This window comes from Hemiscyllium ocellatum, chromosome 50, assembly GCF_020745735.1.
Source record: "Hemiscyllium ocellatum isolate sHemOce1 chromosome 50, sHemOce1.pat.X.cur, whole genome shotgun sequence".
Taxonomy (NCBI): Eukaryota; Metazoa; Chordata; class Chondrichthyes; order Orectolobiformes; family Hemiscylliidae; genus Hemiscyllium; species Hemiscyllium ocellatum.
In genome coordinates this window covers 3,475,649-3,494,705 of record NC_083450.1, presented here as the reverse complement: position 1 = coordinate 3,494,705, position 19,057 = coordinate 3,475,649, and the positions used below count along the sequence as shown (strand labels likewise).

At 45.2% G+C, this 19,057-nt stretch overlaps 1 protein-coding gene across 3 annotated transcripts in view; it reads right to left on the bottom strand.

The window, feature by feature from the left end:
- LOC132805563 (regulation of nuclear pre-mRNA domain-containing protein 2-like) overlaps positions 1–19,057 on the bottom strand; it is an 80,382-nt gene that overhangs the window by 16,859 nt on the left and 44,466 nt on the right. For all 3 annotated transcript variants that reach the window (XM_060820689.1, XM_060820688.1, XM_060820690.1), the window contains exons 3-6: positions 10,258–10,358; positions 8,246–8,284; positions 7,091–7,143; positions 1–127 (exon numbers count right to left, since the gene is read on the bottom strand). In XM_060820689.1, the coding sequence (XP_060676672.1) occupies positions 1–127; positions 7,091–7,143; positions 8,246–8,284; positions 10,258–10,358 (320 nt within the window). The remainder of the gene's footprint in view (positions 128–7,090; positions 7,144–8,245; positions 8,285–10,257; positions 10,359–19,057) is intronic.

The window sequence follows — 19,057 nt, the reverse complement described above, 5'->3', positions numbered from 1 at the left end:
CTTTCAACCGTTTCAATGTCTCTGTGCTGCAAACGTCCACGCGGAGGGTCCCAAGCTGCTTCTCCTTGAACTCTCTCTCATCCTCAGCTTGTTTGTAGGACCCTAGCTGGTCAATCAGTGCCTGAGGCTGCAGAGGAGGGGGGAAAAGTACAAGTCAGATTCTGTCAAAGTGATGGCCCCCCCCCCCCCCCCCCCCAAAAACAATCAACACTAAATACTATAACGTGACAGTCAGGCAAAGTACCAAAGAAAAACTGCAAAAGAAATGTAAGCTGCGAGGTTTATATATTTTCCCATCTGACAGCTATAGCACAGTGGCAGCACTCATTTATGAGTCATAAGGCTATAGGTTAGAATTTGACTGTACAATCCAGGCCTAGCCTGCCTGTCTTCCCATAAGGGCTTGAACAAAGTCCTGCATCATTATTTTTAAAGCACGGACCGCACCCCTCCAACGCCCGCCAACTTGAACAAAGGACAGCATGAACTTCCTGAGAGAGAGTGGTGGATGTGGGCACCGTTACAACATTTAAAAGACATTTGGATAAGGACATGAACAGGAAAGGTTTGGAGGGATATGGGCCAGGAACAGGCAGGTGGGGATAGTTTAGTTTGGGATTCTGGTCAGCACGGACTGGGTGGACCAAAGGATCTGGGTCCATGCTGTATGATTCCATCATGTCGCTCACTGGAGGATGGAGTTGTGTGCAGATTGGCTAATGAAAGTCTTCCTAAAAACGGACAGCTCTGCCTTTAAAAAGGTTGTATATACTGAAACCTGAGAGAAACAATACTCTGACTAAAGTGGCAGCACAGTGAAGAGTTACATTTCCTACATGACAGCAATGTTTATATTTCTGAAGTACTGCAATGGCTGTAAAGCACTTTGGAACATTATGAAAGGTGCTATACAAGTTCAATTTGTTTCTTACAAAAGCGATCCCCAGTTTTATTATTATCAGTGGACAGTTACTACCAGAGACCAGGGCTAACACTTCATAGGTTCAAATCCCACCATGGCAGCTGCTGGAATTTGAATTCAATCAATAAACCTAGAGTTGAAAGCTTGTCTCGGGGATGGTGACCATAACAACTGCCATTCATTGTGGGACAGACCCACCTAAATAATGCCCTTTAGAGAAGAGAATCTTGCCTCCATAGCTGCTCGGGCCTACATGTCTGGCTGCAGACCCAGCAATATGGCTGACTCCGAACTGTGTGGAAATTACCCAGTAGGATTCTGGGTAATCCAAGATGGAGGACGGGAAAAATATCTGGCTGTAACAGCTGCTCTTTTTTGAGGTATTTTAGGTGCTGGAAGTGATTTTCTCAAATTCCTGGAGCAGCGATTAGTGTTTTATACACTGTTGCATGGTTTTGGAAATTTGGAGAAAAAAAGGCAAAACAATGGCAGTTTTAAAAAGGGGGAGACAGGGCGATGGACGGAGGGAGGGGTCGGAGGGACAGGGGGGCCTGCACAGTTACTGCCTTTGCTGTTTGAATTCATGTGTCACTGGACATCAGAGTGCGTCTGGGAAAATTAACAAACAGTAAAATTCACAACTAATCTTGGAGGAACCTGTTTGGGAGAGGTCACAGCACAGAAACAAAACTGAATATTTAAGTGTGGCCTTACAGTAAGCCTGCAGTAGTGAGGAGAGTGGTTATTTCTTGATGATATGTTTTATTGAGATATGTATTTTGATTAAACTTAAAATATGAACCATAACTATTAATTTAACCTGGAGCAGTGTTTTGTCAAGGAATAAGGTGGTGCTATTTTCCACGTCTGTAGATCGAGAGAGAGCAAAAATGGCTTTTAGTAGAGTGATTTGCTCTTCTTGTCAGATGTGGGAATTTAGGGAGAGATTACTGGTTATTGAGGATTATATCTGCAATAAATGTCGTTGGTGGCGAATCCAATCAGATCAAATGGATCGGCTGGAGAGACAGTTAGAGGCAATGAGGAATTTACAAGAGCAACAGGATGTGATGGATGGCAGTTGTAGGAAGGGGGAAAAGTCACAGATACAGTCACATAGATGGGTTAACTCTAGGCAAGGTAAGAGACATAGGCAGTTAGTGCAGGAGCCTTCTGTGGCTATCCCCATTTCAAACAAGTATGCTATTTTGGAAAATGTAGAGGGTGATGGATTCTCAGGGGAACGAACTGCCAAATTTCTGATATTGAGACTCGCTCAATGACGGGTACATTGGGTTCCAAGAGATCAATTGTGTTAGGGGATTCTCTAATCTGAGGTACAGACAGACACCTCTGTGGCCAACGGCGAAAAAGCAGAATGGTATGTTGTTTTCCTGGTGCCAGGATCAAGGATGACTCAGAGAGGGTGCAGAATGTTCTCAAGAGGGGAGAGGGGTCAGCAAGAGGTCATTGTACATAAGGGAACCAACGACATAGGAAGGGAAAAGTTGAGCTTCTGAAGGGAGATTACAGAGTTAGGCAGGAATTTACAAAGGAATCCTCAAGAGTAGTAATATCTGGATTACTCCCAGTGCTACGAGCTAGTGAGGGCAGGAATAGGAGGATAGAGCAGATGAATACATGGCTGAGGAGCTGTTGTATGGGAGGATTCACATTTTTGGATCATTAGAATCTCTTTTGGGGTAGAGGTGACCTGTACAAGAAGGGCGGATTGCATCTAAATTGGAAGGGGATTAATATACTGGCGGAGAGATTTGCTAGAGCTGCCTGGGAGGATTTAAACTAGTTAGGGGGCCGGTGGGACTCAGGGAGATCGAGGAAAGAAATCAATCCAAGACTGAAACAGTTGAGAACAGAAGTGAATCAAACAGTCAGGGACAAAGCAGAGAACAAGGTACGACTGATATATTAAACTGCATTTATTTCAATGCAAGGGGCCTAACAGGGAAGGCAGATGAACTCAGGGCATGGTTAGGAACATGGGACTGGGATATCATAGCAATTACAGAAACATGGCTCAGGGATGGGCAGGACTGGCAGCGTAATGTTCCAGGATACAAATGCTACAGGAAGGATAGAAAGGGAGGCAAGAGAGGAGGGGGGGTGAGGCACTTTTGATAAAGGATAGCATTACAGCTGTGCTGAGGGAGGATATTCCTGGAAATACATCCAGTGAAGTTATTTGGGTGGACCTGAGAAATAAGAAAGGGATGATTACCTTATTGGGATTGTATTACAAACCCCCTAATAGTCAGAGGGAAATTGAGAAAAATTTGTAAGGCGATCTATTATCTATAAGAAAAATATGGTGGTTATGGTGGGGAATTTTAACTTTCCAAACATAGACTGGAACTGCCATAGTGTTAAGGGTTTAGATGGAGAAGAATTTGTTAAGTGCGTACAAGACAATTTTCTGATTCAGTATGTGGATGTACCCACTAGAGAAGGTGCAAAACTTGGCTTACTCTTGGGAAATAAGGCAGGGCAGGTGACTGAGGTGTCAGTGGGGGAGCACTTTGGGGCCAGTGACCATAATTCCATTAGTTTTGAAATAGTGATGGAAAAGGATAAACCAGATCTAAAAGTTGAAGTTCGAAATTGGAGGAAGGCTAATTTCGATGGTATGAGGCAAGGACTTTCGATTTGGGGGCAGATGTTCACAGGTAAAGGGACGGCTGGAAATTTGGGAAGCCTTCAGAATTGCAATAACGGGAGTCCAGAGAAAGTACATACCAGTTAGGGTGAAAGGGAAGGCTGGTAGGTATAGGGAATGCTGGATGACTAAAGAAATTGAGCATTTGGTTAAGAAAAAGAAGGAACCATATGTCAGGTATAGACAGGAGAGAATTCTTAGAAGAGTATAAAAGCTGCAGGAGTACACTTAAGAGGGAAATCAGGAGGGCAAAAAGGAGACATGAGATAGATTTGGCAAATAGAATTAGGCAGAATCAAAAGGGTTTTCACAAATACATTAAGGACAAAAGGGTAACTAGGGAGAGAATAGGGCCCCTCAAAGATCAGCAAGGAGGCCTTAGTGTGGAGCCACAGAAAATGGGGGAGATACTAAACAGTTTTTTGCATCAGTATTTACTATGGAAAAAGATATGGAAGGTATAGAATGTAGGAAAATAGATGGTGACATCTTGAAAAATGTCCATATTTCAGAGGAGGAAGTTCTGGATGTCTTGAAATGCATAAAGGTGGGTAAATCCCCATGACCTGATCAGGTGTACCCTGGAACTCTGTGGGCAGCTAGAGAAGTGTTTGCTGGGCCTCTTACTGAAATATTTGTATCATCGATAGTGACAGGTGAGGTGCCGGAAGACTGGAGGTCGGCTAACGTGGTGCCAATTGTTTAAGAAGGGTGGTAAGGACAAGCCAGGGAACTATAGGTCAGTGAGCCTGACGTTCATGGTGGGCAAGTTGTTGGAGGGCATTCCGAGGGACAGGATGTACATGTATATGGAAAGGCAAGGACTGATTCGGGATAGTCAACATGGCTTTGTGGTGTGAAATCATGTCTCACAAACTTGAATGAGTTTTTTTGAAGAAGTAACAAAGAGGATTGATGAGGGCAGAGCAGTGGACGTGATCTACAAGGACTTCAGTAAGGTGTTCGACAAGATTCCCCATGGGAGACTGGCGAGTAAGGTTAGATCTCATGGATTACAGGGAGAACTAGCCATTTGGATACAGAGCTGGCTCAAAGGTAGAAGACAGAGGGTGGTGGTGGAGGGTTGTTTTTCAGACTGGAGGCCTGTGACCAATGGAGTGCCATCAGGATCAGTGCTGGGCCCACTACTTTTTGTCATTTACATAAATGATTTGGATGTGAACATAAGAGTTATAGTTAGTAAGTTTGCAGATGACCCCAAAATTGGAGGTGTAGTAGACAGCAAAGAAGGTTATCTCAGTTTACAATGGGACCTTGACCAGATGATCCAATGGGCTGAGAAGTGGCAAATGGAGTTTAATTCAGATAAATGCGAGGTGCTGCATTTTGGGAAAGCAAATCTTAGCAGGACTTATACACTTAATGGTAAGGTCCTAGGGAGTGTTGCTGAACAAAGAGACCTTGGTGTGCAGGTTCATAGCTCCTTGAAAGTGGAGTCGCAGGTAGATAGGATAGTGAAGGCGGCGTTTGGTATGCTTTCCTTTATTGGTCAGAGTATTGAGTACAGGAGTTGGGAGGTCATGTTGCGGCTGTACAGGACATTGGTTAGACCACTGTTGGAATATTGCGTGCAATTCTGGTCCCCTTCCTATCGGAAAGATATTGCAAAACCTGAAAGGGTTCAGGAAAAGATTGACGAGGATGTTGCCACGATTGGAGGATTTGAGCTACAGGGAGAGGCTGAACAGGCTGGGGCTGTTTTCCCTGGAGCGTCGGAGGCTGAGGGGTGACCTTATAGAGGTTTATAAAATCATGAGGGGCATGGATAGGGTAAATAGACAAGGTCTTTTCCCTGGCGGGAGAGGATCCAGAGCTCGAGGTTTAGGGTGAGAGGGGAAAGATATAAAAGAGGCTTAAGGGGCAACCTTTTCACGCAGAGGGTGGTATTTGTTTGGAATGAGCTGCCAGAGGAAGTGGAGGGGGCTAGTATAATCACAACATTTAAAAGCATCTGGATAGGTGTATGAACAGGAAAGGGTGTGGAGGGATATGGGCCGGGTGCTGGCAGGTGGGACTAGATTGGGTTGGGATATCTGGTCGGCATGGACAGGTTGGACCGAAGGGTCTGTTTCCATGCTGTACATCTCTATGACTTGGTGACTCTTAAGTCACTCAGGTCAAGGGACAAGTAGTAGGTGGCCTTGACGGTGAACTCAGACTCCATTGAAGGATAATGAACTTAAACCCTGGACACTGATGGTGCAGGGGGATAGAACAGCCCTTACTGCCAGCAAGCTACAGAAACTGTGGCACTTTCTTTGATCCAGCAATCGGCCCAATTGGTCCTGTGCTCTGCAAGTCAATGGGCTGCACCTTGGCCTAGGTTCATTGACCCAATGCAAGGAACAGAGTTCAATAGCTTGCCTCAGTGAGCTGACGGACAGATCAATCAGTTTCTATTCTTGTTGGAATAGTGCTCGAGTGTGTGATGGGATAAAGGCAGGGTAAGGTGTGAACATTTGACTGGGCTTGCATGCCAGGGTAAGTCAAGAGTGAGGGGCTGCTGGCAGCCATGAAGCCGTGTCAAGTCGTGTTCCTGAAGGAGGGGGCGGGTGAGGAACCTGCCAGCACTTGGCACCAACCCTGCAAGGCACAATTTCAAACATAATTTGTTAGTTAGCAAGGAAAGGGAAGAGGCAGGGGCGTATTTAAAACAGAAATCACCCTGGGTTTGTCAGCATCAGTATAAAGACCAGCATTTATTGACCATTTTGAATAGTCCTTGGTCAGGTGGTGGCAAGTCTCTGTCCAATGCTGAAACAGACTGACAAGAAATAAAACAAAAAGAACAAATTCTGTTGCAAGACACGTGAAAAACATTCAGTCAAGTGAATAACTGTGCTTTTCAGGGAGACACATGGAACTACAAAGACCAGGGCAGTCCCATGTTCCAACTCTGTAAACTGACGTGAGGCTGAATACGACAAGTCCGTCTCTCCACCACAGGGAAAGGGGAAGAGATAAATAAACCAGGTCACTCTCTCTGACCCCTGATGATTGTTCAGTGAAGGCACCGCAGAAGACAAATATATTGGGAGGGTTTCTGATCAGGCCACAATTAGACTCAGCCCTAGTGCGCCTCAGCTGAAAATGTGTCGCTGGAAGAGCACAGCAGGTCAGGCAGCATCCAAAGAACAGGAGAATCGATGTTTCGGGCATGAGCCCTTCTTCAGGAATTCCTAAAGAAGGGATCATGCCCGAAATGTCGATTCTCCTGCTCTTTGGATGCTGCCTGACCTGCTGCGCTTTTCCAGCGACACATTTTCAGCTCTGATCTCCAGCACCTGCAGTCCTCACTTTCTCCTCCTAATGCCTCTCACCCTGGCACAGGCTGTCTGGGTTTGCACATCTGGAATATGTGGCATCAGCAGCAAGGGCCCTGCATGGAAACCATAGTCCAACAGCTGGGGGGAGGAGGAGGAGGAACAGAAAGGGGCGAGAGGGAGAAGGAAACAGAAAGCTGAAGCACTCACCCGGAATTCAGCGAGAATCTTTGATTTCACCACAACACGTGTCTTATCGCTCACTGAAAAGGGAAGAGAAAACAGAGTCAGTCTGAACAGGGCACAACTCTGCAGGGCCACCACTACGATCTCAGCTAATCCAGAAGGTGGACACGTCTGATACATCATGAGTCTTTATCATTTAGTGCACAGGTCACACAAACACTCGCTCACATGGCGTCCGTAGCAAGAAATGCTGACAACCAAAATCACAAGGTCATGATGTAAATAATAGATAGTGACTTTTGCCTCAGCCCTCCGAAGTCCCTATAAATTGTCTATGATATCTACCCAAACCTCCAGCTATAGCAGATCTCCTGTCAACAATACACCTTCCTTGCCATGAACAAAGTGCCAAAAAAAGGCATGGTTTCAGACTTAAGACTCCTCGTCTAAACCCCAGGAAGCAACAGCTGCATTGCAATTGGATCCAATGGATGAAGGTGGTGGTGGTGAGTTAAATCAGCTTCCCTGCTCCAGCACCAAGCAAAGTGACCCAAAAGGAAGAGGATGAGTCACTCTCTAACCACAAGCAATCCCCAACCTACAAGATTCCTTCCAACTCCCCGGCCTACATTTTCCAAAAGTCATATCCTACACTAACACTCATAGCTCTCAAGAATGGTACCCCAGCAGCACCCCAAGGCCAGAGGGGCTCTGATCTTGGGGGCTGTCGATAATAAGCAGAGAGGTGAGCACTGTCAATTCTGTACCATTTCTGCTGACTTTTTCAATAAAGTGAAATATGGTGGCAAACATTTCCCTTCACTGGCTAACCAGTCTTTCATGGCTTTAGTGCAATAGATTCCGGGAGGGTGCCCACTTCTTTCCAAAGCTTGCAAACCACCCTGTTGAGAAGATACAGGGGCACAGATATCAGACCTGAATCCTCCATGCCCTATCCACAGCCAAATCAAATGGATCTATATAGATCCATCACTAACCCTTATTGCTGTTACAAACCTGATCGCCAGTACCCTTACACTGCCACACTTCTGTCCGTCAGCACTAAGGAAGCATGAGGAGACTGCAAAGAGGGTATCGTATGACTATCACAAAAGCTTAAGTGTTTTATTGAATACATCTGAACACCACCTTCCCCACTGCCCAAAATTTGTTCCATACCTGTTTTCACTTTTGTAAATTCAGCTGGTTTTCGTCCCACTAAAATGAATGGAAACAAGTGAAAAATAGTGAATTTCCAGATGGCTTTGTCTGAAGCCTTTTCAACAATTGCTCCGGACTGCACGGCGATATGGTTCATTTGCATTTGTTCATAAGGGAAGGGCTAACCATTAAAAGCATTTGGTGCAAAGCATCTGGCCTGACTGAACGGTTGTAACTTTGAAGACTGGTAAAATTCGGAGCCCATTCTCCCAGCCACCCATCTCTGTTCATCCGTAAGTAAAGCCCACCCCTTGCCGTTAGGCAGAGGTTGCACAAGTTGGTCTTCAGCTGCTCCTCACTTGGGTGGGAGGGGGCTGTGCCTCCTCTATGTTTGGAACTTTCCCTGAATGAGATTCAATCCATTGTTACACAGGGACACTGCAGATAGGGAGCCAAGATCGCTGATCAGTCTGTGGTTCATGGTGCACATTATTAGGCCAAAGTGACAACGGAGTCCAGGTGATTCTGTTCAGCTCAATGCCCTCTGCTGTCCTACACACACACACACGTGCGCGCACACACACACGTGCGCACACACACACAGTTCAAAATTTTCTCTCCAAATTTCAAAGCTTGTTAAAGACAGACACAGTCACAGTCTCTTGAGGAGGGACAGGGTGGAGGGACAGAGAGAGTGCAAAACCAACCATGTATGTCCCATGGGTCTGATCCCTGCTCTATGAAATTGCCTATGTCAGTCTTGAGAAGTGCAGATTAAAGCTGCCTTCGGGGTGAGAGAGCAAGGTAGAGGGGAGAAAACATATCCCACTTAGGAAGCCGTACAGGTGGACATGAGAATGGTCCAGGATAGGGTGTTCTCCACATTCCAAGTTCAGGCAAGAATGGTCCCTTGGGAATATTCAAGGGTTCTCGGGATCAGTGGTATCATTACCCAGCCAGAATCAACACCGCAAGGATGAAACAAAAATACTCAAAACTGTTCAAAAGTATAGGCTCCCCTTTATTGGGGGCAGCAGTTCAGGTAAAAATCACACATCTCCATTAAAAGGATGATGAGATTATTCAGGTGCCAGGGTAATGGAGATATCTTGCAATTCACAGACCAGTATTCTGGGAAAGATGTGTAACTGGCAGTAGCTTAGATCTTCCCCTAGGTTAAAGTTCATGGGAAGAAACTTCAGTAACCATCAGACAGGAGGGGGAGGAGGAGGAGGAGGAGAGGAATTTCTAAAAGCAGCAGAGCTTTAGGTACAGACCATGACAAAGCTACAAAGTTAGGGTGACATTTACGAAGGGTTTAGGCTGTGAACCCAGCTGGAGAGCAAGGGAGTAATTTTCTGAGTAGAAATAAGAGGTGATCTTTTCAGTTGCAGATGGGCTGAGAATGAGGCAGGAGATGCTGGAGAGTAATAGCTGAGGATTAGTGATTGCTAATCTTCGAGAACTTTAAATGCATTATAACAGGAGCACTGCAGGAGAATTAGCAGCGGACCAGCTGGGGCACACACAGCCTTTCAATTCCAGCTACATTACAGACACAAGTAACTCCAAACAGCACAGGTTACAAACAAACAGCAGCCGAAGAGTTCGAAGTTTTAATGGAGGATGGATTTGACGAGAAGACCTTGCGTGACAATTCTACACTATGTCACTCCTGAAAGACAAGGAACTTCTGACCGGAACATCCTCAAAGTACAGATCATGCTGGAACTATGTCCAAGCATCTGTTTACTCAGGTACCAGGAGGAGAGTTCAGGTGCTGAATCGCATGTTGCTTCTTTCAGTCCGTCAATTACTCATGAGCTAACTTGTGATTGCCACTGTCACCTTTCAGTGACCTTGACGGGGACAAGATGACGGATGGAGCAAAGGGCAGCACAAAGGTGTGAATGAGTTCTATTAAGACCTCAGTAGGGACCTCAATCACTAAGGGGGCTCCAGTTTAAAGGAAGTCTCAAAATTCCTAGAATCAACAGTCTCGATTCCACATTTACACAAACCACCCTCACCAAGAGCAGCTCGCAGGTCCACAATCAACTCCTCTGGATAGACGCTTCTCTGCTCCCATATCGTGAATATTCGCTCCACAGATTTCCGAATGGAAGGATCCCTAAAGATAAATCAAACAAAAAGGATATTTGTGAATTGGTGCTAGCTTTCGTCTACAGACGGTTTTATTTAGCTTTTGACACCTTGGCAGTTAGTTAAGGTATAAAAGTTTGTTGTGACCTCCAGTGTTATATGTATTTTCCTCTCTGACAAAAGCAGAGGAACTTACACAGTTTTTTTAAAAAAATGGATCGTTCTTCATTCTGGTTTATTTTAATATCACTGCACCTAATGATCGTTGACAACAAATTAACTGCTCCTACACATTTTACCAAATGATTCGTTCATCAAGCAGCATCAGGGGGGCAGGGGAGTCGGCATTTCAGGTCGGAACCTTTCATCAGGACTGGACGCCAGGTTCCGACCCGAAATGTCAACTCCCTTGTTCTTCTGACACTGCTTGACCTACTGTGTGTTTTCCAGCTCCACACCTCCATTGAGTCTGACTTTCCAGCATCTGCAGTCCTATCTCCAATTCATTCACCAATCCTGCCTTAGAGCGTGCTTCGTCTGATCGACTCTCTTGCTCGGTGACATTTCCCCTCCTCCTTCTCTGTCTCACCATCCTACGGTCTTCCTAAATGGCCTGTTTGATCTTCAGGCTGCGATGCTGTCCAACAGTACACACCCAGTTTGCGTCTCTCCTTTCGGTGCTGCCTAACACACTTGCATTGCCAATACCTTTTTGATCTGATTTCAGTGCATGTTTGGCCCTATTTTAGGTAACACGGAGAAACTGCTCAAGGCACAGTTTTCTTGCTTTTCCTTTTGGAGAGAGAGAGAGAAAAAAAGACTAAAACAGGAAGAAAACGAGCAGGATTCTCCTGAGTTTTTGCTGAAAGGAACTCTGCCAGTCAGTGCTCATTACTGACTGAAAGGACGGCCATGAAAGCTACAGGTACAAGAGTTTGCCAATATTCTCCTGGAGAAAAGAACAAAGGTTGCCCTGAGAGATGCCATTTGTTTAGTTTTAATGTGAAATGTAGCACTGAGTGACGTCTACGCACATCTGCAAGCACCATGATCTGAAATTCCTACCAGGTTCAAGGCAACCAGCATCACCCTGATGCCAAAGGGAAATCATGCAGCACGCCTCAATGACTAATGGCTGGCGGCTCTGCTCTCGTTAATTCTAAAGTGCTTCGAGGGGTTAGTCTTGGCTCATATCAACTCCAGCCTCCCAAATTTCCCTGATTCTTTGCTAGTTAGGTGAACTGACCAAGTTAAATTGCCCATAGTGTTCAGGGATGTGTAGGTGGGGGTGCATTAGTCAGGGATTAATGTTGAGTGATAGGGTAGAAGAATGAGTCTGGGTGGGTTACTCTGAGGGTCAGCGTGGAAAGTTGGGCCAAATGGCCTGTTTCCCCACCATAGGATTCTATGATTCTAGGCGGCACAGTGGTTAGCACTGCTGCCTCACGGTGCCAGGGACCAGAGTTCAATTCCCGCCTCAGGCAACTGTCTGTGTGGAGTTTGCACATTCTCCCTGTGTCTGCGTGGGTTTCCTCCCACAGTCCAAGAATGTGTAGGTTAGGTGAATTGGCCATGCTAAAGTGCCCGTAGTGTTAGATGCATTAGTCAGGGTGGGTTGCTCTTCGGCGGGTCGGTATGGACTTGTTGCGCCGAAGGGCCTGTTTCCACACTGTAGGGAATCTAATCTAATCTTTGCAATTTGTCTACTGATCCACAGCATTCCCCTGGCCACACATTCATCCCTGGAACATCTGGGCAACATGGCTACATATGTCAGGTTCTGACCTACTGACGATAGCTGAGCCTTCAACACCGTAATTCCAAACAAACTGACCTCTCAACTCCAAGACCTAGGTCACAGCCCCTCCCTCTGGACATCCTGACCCATAGACCGCATTCAGTAAGAATAGGCAACATGTCCTCCACCATAATCCTTAACACCAGTGCCCCATAAGGCTATGTACTCCGCTCCCTACTGTAATTCTGGTACACACATGGCTGTGGTCAAATTCCGCCCCAATTCCATTTACAAGTTTGCGGACAATACTACCGCCGTAGGTCGAATCACAAATGGCAATGAGACAAAAGGAAAGAGATTGTTTTTTTTTACGCCATGCCTCTAAGTACTCAATCTCTCCATCAATGTCAGCAAAATGAAGGAGCTGGTCATCACCTTCAGGGAGCAGAGGGGAGGGCAGGCCCCAGTCTGCTACAATGGTACTGAGGTGGAGATGGTCAGGTGCATCCAACCCCTGAGAGTGAAGGTTATCAATAATCCACCTTGGTCCACTCACGTCAATGCAAGTATCAGGAAAGCACAATAGTGTCACTACTTCCTCAGGAGGCAAAGGAAATGTGACATGACCACAAGGACTCTTACCAATTTTTTATAGATACATCACAGAAAGCACCCTATTTGGATTCACCACAATGTGATTTGGCAACTGCTTTTCCCCAAGGACACAACAAACTCCAAACAGTCATGAACATTGCCTAGTTTATCACACAAACCAGTCTTCCAACCATTGAGTTCACCTGCCTTGGGGAAATAACCACATAACCAAAGACCCCTCCCACCCCAGCTATCTTCTCTTCCATCCTCTTCTGTCAGGCAGAAGATATAAAAGCTCAAATACACTTTTGAGCCATATTCAAGAATAGCTTCTTCCCTGCTGTTATCAGACTTTTGAACAGACCTCTCCAATGTTAATTCTGATCTCTCTCCTACTGCACCTATAACACTGTATTCTACACTCTGCTCTGTTATCCTGATGTACTTTGTACAGTACGATCTTTCTGTATAGCATCTAAAACAACACTTCGCACCATATCTCAGTACACGTGACATCAACAAATCAATCACAGTGTGTAGCTGGAGAGCACTGGAACAAGAACCGCTGTGTGAAATTGTTCTCCAGCATGAGGAGCAAAATCAGAGACACTCCTAATCTAACGCATGCTTTGACAACAACTAATGCTGGAAAAAACCCAGACAGCATCAGCTCACAGAAACAGGGGCAGCCACACCAGCTTGGTGACCCTCCAACAGAACTGAATGGAGGCAGACAGAGGGGAGCCTCATGTTGAATCGCTCCGGGTGCTGTTTTCCACATACACGTTGGGCATAGACGGAAAAAAGAGAAGGATGCAGAAGCTGATTTAACAGTAAAGAATTAAGCGTGTGAGATAATTTTACGGGAACATTAACGGTTGAGAATTAAGGGCCTCCTTAAAACCGGTGTGTTAACTCAGCATTCCATGTTTCGTGTTCCCTGTGTAGCACGAGACCGTCATCGGTGACAGATTAGGAATTATCTCTCTGTAAATGTAAACAAATCTGTATGAAAACAGTGGAGCAGTCAGAGAATCATCAGGGTCTTAAGTCATATCAAAGGTTTATCAGGCGCCATCCTGTTCCATTATCAACACAGTGTAATAAAAGGAAGGTGGTTTGGGTGTTAGGAGAAATGAAAACAAACCTTTAAGTGGAGGTGGGCATCAGCAGCTTTCCCCCATTGCAGAGGGGATAAACAGGTGACTGGCACAGCATTGATGGCCAGTCCCAGAATAAAGTTTATTAGCAGGGACAGGAAGGGGAAGAAGGGGCAAGATCCATGGAGACAGGCCACACCGCCTTCTTACGGGAAGACTAGGAGCTCCTACTCATCAGCCCAAGGGAAGAACAAAGGCTGTTGCTACTGAGACCAAAGACTACCAGAGACTGCCACAAAAGACAACTGGGGTGTGGGAGTGCGCTGCCTCTACTCCTCCATCCTACAGGACGGCTTCTGGATCAGTAAAGTCAGAAAGTAAAGGATGCATACTGCACGGAAACAGGCCCATGTGACCAGGTTTCCTCATTTCAACTGGTCCCATTTGCCTGCGGTTGGCCCATATCCCTCTAAATATTTCCTATCCAAGTCCCCATCCAGATGCCTTTTAAATGTTGTAATTGTACCAGCCTCTACTACATCCTATGGCAGCACACTCTACCCGTGCACCATGAAAGCACAGCCCCTCAGGTCCTTTTTAAATCTTTCCCCTCTCACCGTAAACCTATGCCTTCTAGTTTTGGACTCCCTTACCCTGGGGGGAAAAGCTTGGCTTTTCACCTTATCCATGCCCCTCATAAGTTTTTTTTTTACAAAACTCCATGAAGCTCATCTCTCAGCCTCCTACATTCCAGGGAGCAAGTCCCAGCCTGGGGCCCACATCGATCAAAGGTCGTAAATTTCCTTTCTTTGTCTAATTAACTAACACACCATGGCTGAACTGGTGCTTTCCAATAAAAGCTCAGAATTACAATAAATTGGTGACTGCTGATATTAGGTAAAGGAGTTCACGAACTCGCTAAAAATCATCACAGCAGTTCAGCATTACTGGGCAAATGTTTTATCCAATTTGACAGTTCAATATGGGACAAGAATTCAGGGGTGGAACATCAGCAATGCGTTCACCAATTCAACATAGGAATACACGTGTTTCCATAATCCATCTCTACTGTTACAGGATTTAAGCTGGCCCTCCTCGTTCCGAATCACTGAAATCACAACAAATTAAGACATCATTCAGCTCGAGGTATGCTCCCTGTCATATGGCTGCACGGGAAATCCTAAACTTCATTACAGCATTGTCAGCCTTCATCCACACTTATCCTGACAAGCAAAGTCAAACAAAATGTCTCAACTGTAATGTAACCAAAGATGGCTTACTCTGATAAGGTGTGAACATACTCCAAGCATCATCAGGTAACCGTTTAGCTTGTAAATCGACCCTCCTCTTCTATCCCTCCCAACAAGCACATTAAATTACTAACCGCCCTTTTACAGATTGTAAACCATTCACTTCACAATCAGCACAGATAGCTTTACTTTGAGTGAACACTGAATGTAATGACGTGGCTTTCTGATCTATCAGAACTCCAAACTGCCTTTGTTCGAATGGACTTGGTAAACATTTCACAAGCTGTTACTCAGTAGCGAGAGAGAGAGGGACGCCATTATGTCTTGATGCTGGGCCATTCAATGCATTAGCTGCTTATGTTATGACACAAACAGCATGTATGCTTCAGATAAACAAACATCGGGTAGTGCCTCCGAGCGGACTGAGACACTGGCTGGAGGCTCCAATCTCTCTCCAAGTGTGGGCTTGAATCTCGTCACTGCTCCTCTGGTGAACAAGTGCCTGGGTGAGTGATCGATCAGATCCACAGCATTCTCAGTGCTGAGAAGATCATACAAACAGGACTGCAGATGCTGGAGATCAGAGCTGAAAATGTGTTGCTGGAAAAGCGCAGCAGGTCAGGCAGCATCCAAGGAACAGGACAGGCGACGTTTCGGGCATGAGCCCTTCTTCAGGAATGAGGAAAGTGTGTCCTGCAGGCTAAGATAAAAGGTAGGGAGGAGGGACTTGGGGGAGGGGCGTTGGAAATGCTTTTCCAGCAATACATTTTCAGCTCAGATCATACAAACACCCATGCACGCACAAAGATTGCGTTTAGGTGGAAAGCTGCTTATTTTAGGACGGGGTTTGGCTGCTGCTGCCTGCATAGCAGCTTATACCAAGTGAGTTACACAAAATGTTTACCGGCACACATCCAGGATTCAGATATTACATTAATATACAAATAGTGATGTCCAGCTTTAAATGCCCTTTTCAGACAGAACATCGGAAAGGTTAACAGCTATTATTGGATATTTTCTCACAGTCGTTACATCTCGCTCAAATTTCAGTGACAACGTTAACTTTCTAAACACATTTCAACATGTCGTGTCAGGAAAAAAAAAGCTTAATTTTAACAAGTTCAGCTCCTCTGCAAAATACTCCCATTCCCAAGACACTTGACCCCTGCCTAAACAATTGGGATTCCAATTTTAAATTCATCTAAAAACCCAATTCTAACTTAAGCTCCTTGACACAGACATTTTTTTCCACCCTGGAGTAATGTAATACGATTGCCATTTAACTTAATGAAGTCAACTGACAAATATTCAGCTTACTGGAGGGAAAACAAAGCTGCTATCCCTAAAGGGAAGTGGCAGTAACGAGACAACATGCATATTCAACAGACAGACATTTATTCACCCAACTGCAATGGGTAACTGAGGGAGACGGCAGCATTAATGTACAGGGTCACATTTTGCCACACTCCAATTTTCTCTCCTCAGGGGTACAGGCTACAAGTGCTCAGAAAACAGCAACCCAAATACAACTTGGCCAAGTGGCCATTCAGCAATAGTATGACAGGAAACTGCCCCATCCCAATTTAACACATGCAGGGTGAAAATATTTCATTACAACACTGCCTGACCATGTTATCACTGTTTTCCAAGGGTATAGAAACTTAAAGCTTGTCTGCAGGATATAAAATAACACCAAACCAACAAGCAGCCTGTGCAAGGGATTACTGAAACTTCAAATGCTGAAGCAAGTAACAAATTTGGAGGAGGTTCTCAGTTATCTGCGAGATTAAGAGAGTGGTTATGTTTGGGGATTTTAATTTTCCAAACAGAGACTGGGCCTGCCAGGGTGTTAAGGGCTTGCATGTGGAGAAATCTGTTAAGTGTGCACAAGAACATTTTCTGAATAAGTACGTGGGTGTACCCATTAGAGAAGGTGCAAAACTTGACCTATTCTTGGGAAATAAAGCAGGCCAGGTGACTGAGTTGGTGTCAGTGGGGAGCACTTTGGAGCCAGTGACCATAATTCTATTAGTTTTAAAATAGTGATGGAAAAGGATAGACTGGATCTAAAAGTTAAACTTCTGGCGTGGAGGAAGGCCAATTTTGATAGTATCAGGCAAGAACTTTCTGAAGTTGATTGGGAGCAGATGGTTACAGGTAAAAGGCCAACTGGAAAAAGGAAGCAATCAAAAATGAGGTAACGAGAATCCAGAGGTAGTATGTTCCTGTTAGGGTGAAGGGTTAGGCTGGTTGGTACAGGGAATGCTGGATGTCGAGAGAAATTAAGGTTTCGGTCAAGAAAAAAGCAGCAGATGTCAGGAATAGACAGCAGGAATTCAGTGAATCCCTGAAGGGGCATAAGGGTGGTAGGAGCATATTTACGGGGGGAACTCAGGAGGGCAATAAAGGGACAAGAGATAGCTTTGGCAACTCGAGTGAAAGAGAATCCAAAGGGTTTCCATAAATACATTAAGGACAAAAGGGTATTTAGGGAGAGAATAGGGCCCCTCAAAGATCAGCAAGGCTGCCTATATGTGGAACAGCAGGAGATGGGGGAAGATACTAAATAAGTATTTTGCAGCGTTTGCTAAATAAGAAAAATAAAATTATGCACAACATGGGGAAATAAATAGCAACATCTCAAAACAATTTCCATATTGGAGGTGGTAAAGTTAAGGTGGACATCTTAATACACAAAAAAAATGGATAAATCCCCAGGACCTGATCAGGTGTACCTAAAACTCTGTGGAAAGCGAGGGAGAAGGTTGGGGTCCTTTTGCTGAGCTATATGTATCATTGATAGCCACAGGTGAGGTACTGGAAGACTAGAGGTTGACTAATGTTGCGCCACTATTTAAGAAAGTGGACTAAAAGACAGGTGAGTCTGACATTGGCAGTGGGTAAGTTTTTGGAGGGAATTCGGAGGGACAGGAATAACATGTATTTGGAATGACAAGGACTGTTTAGGGATAATCAACATGGCTTGTGGGAAATCATGTTTCACTAACTCAATTGAGTTTTCTGTAGTAATAATGAAGAGGTTTGAGGAGGGTAGAGCAGTGAGTGAGATGTATATGGACTTCAGTACGGCATGAGACACGATTCCACATGGTCGACTGGTTAGCAAGGTGAGAGCACACTGAATACAGGGAGAATTAGCCATTTGAATACAAAATGGCTTGAAGATACAACCATAGGGTGGCCTTTCAGACTGGAGGCCTATAACCAGTGGTGTGCCACAAGGATCAGTGCTGGGTCCACTGCTTTTTATCGTTTGTATGAATGATTTGGATGTGAATATACAACGTTTAGTAAGTTTGCAGATGACAGCAAAATTGGAGGTGTAGCAGACAGCAAAGAAGGCTCCCTCAGAGTACATTGGGATCTTGAGCAGATGGGCCAATGGATCGAGGTTAATTTAGATAAATTGAGGTGCTACATTTTGGAAAGACAAATCAAGGCAGGACTTATACACTACATGGTAAGGTCTTGGGGAATGTTGCTCAAAAAAAGAGACACCTTGGAGTGCAGGTTTATAATTCCTTGAAAGTGGAGTTGCAGGGAGATAGGATAGTAAAGAAGGCGACGGGTATGCATGCTGTTATTAGTCAGTGCATAGAGTACAGGAGTTTGGAGATCATGTTGTAGCTGTACAGGTCATTGGTTCGGCCACTTTTGGAGTACTGCATGCAATTCTGGTCTCCCACCTTTCGGAAGGATGTGGTGAAACTTGAAAGGGTTCAGAAAAGATTTACAAAGATGTTCCCAGATTGGAGAATTTGAGCTAGAGGGAGAGGCTGAATAGGCTGGGGCTGTTTTCCCTGGAGTATCAGATGCTATGGGGTGACCTTATAGAGGTTTATAAAATCATGAGGGGCATGGATAGGGTAAATAGGCTTGGTCTTTTCCCCAGGGTGGAGGAATCCAAAACGAGAGGGCATAGATTTAGGGTGAGGTGGGGAGAAGGTTTGAAAGGGACCTAGGGGGGAAACCTTTTCATGCAGAGGGTGGTGCACGTATGGAATGAGCTGCCAGAGGAAGTGGA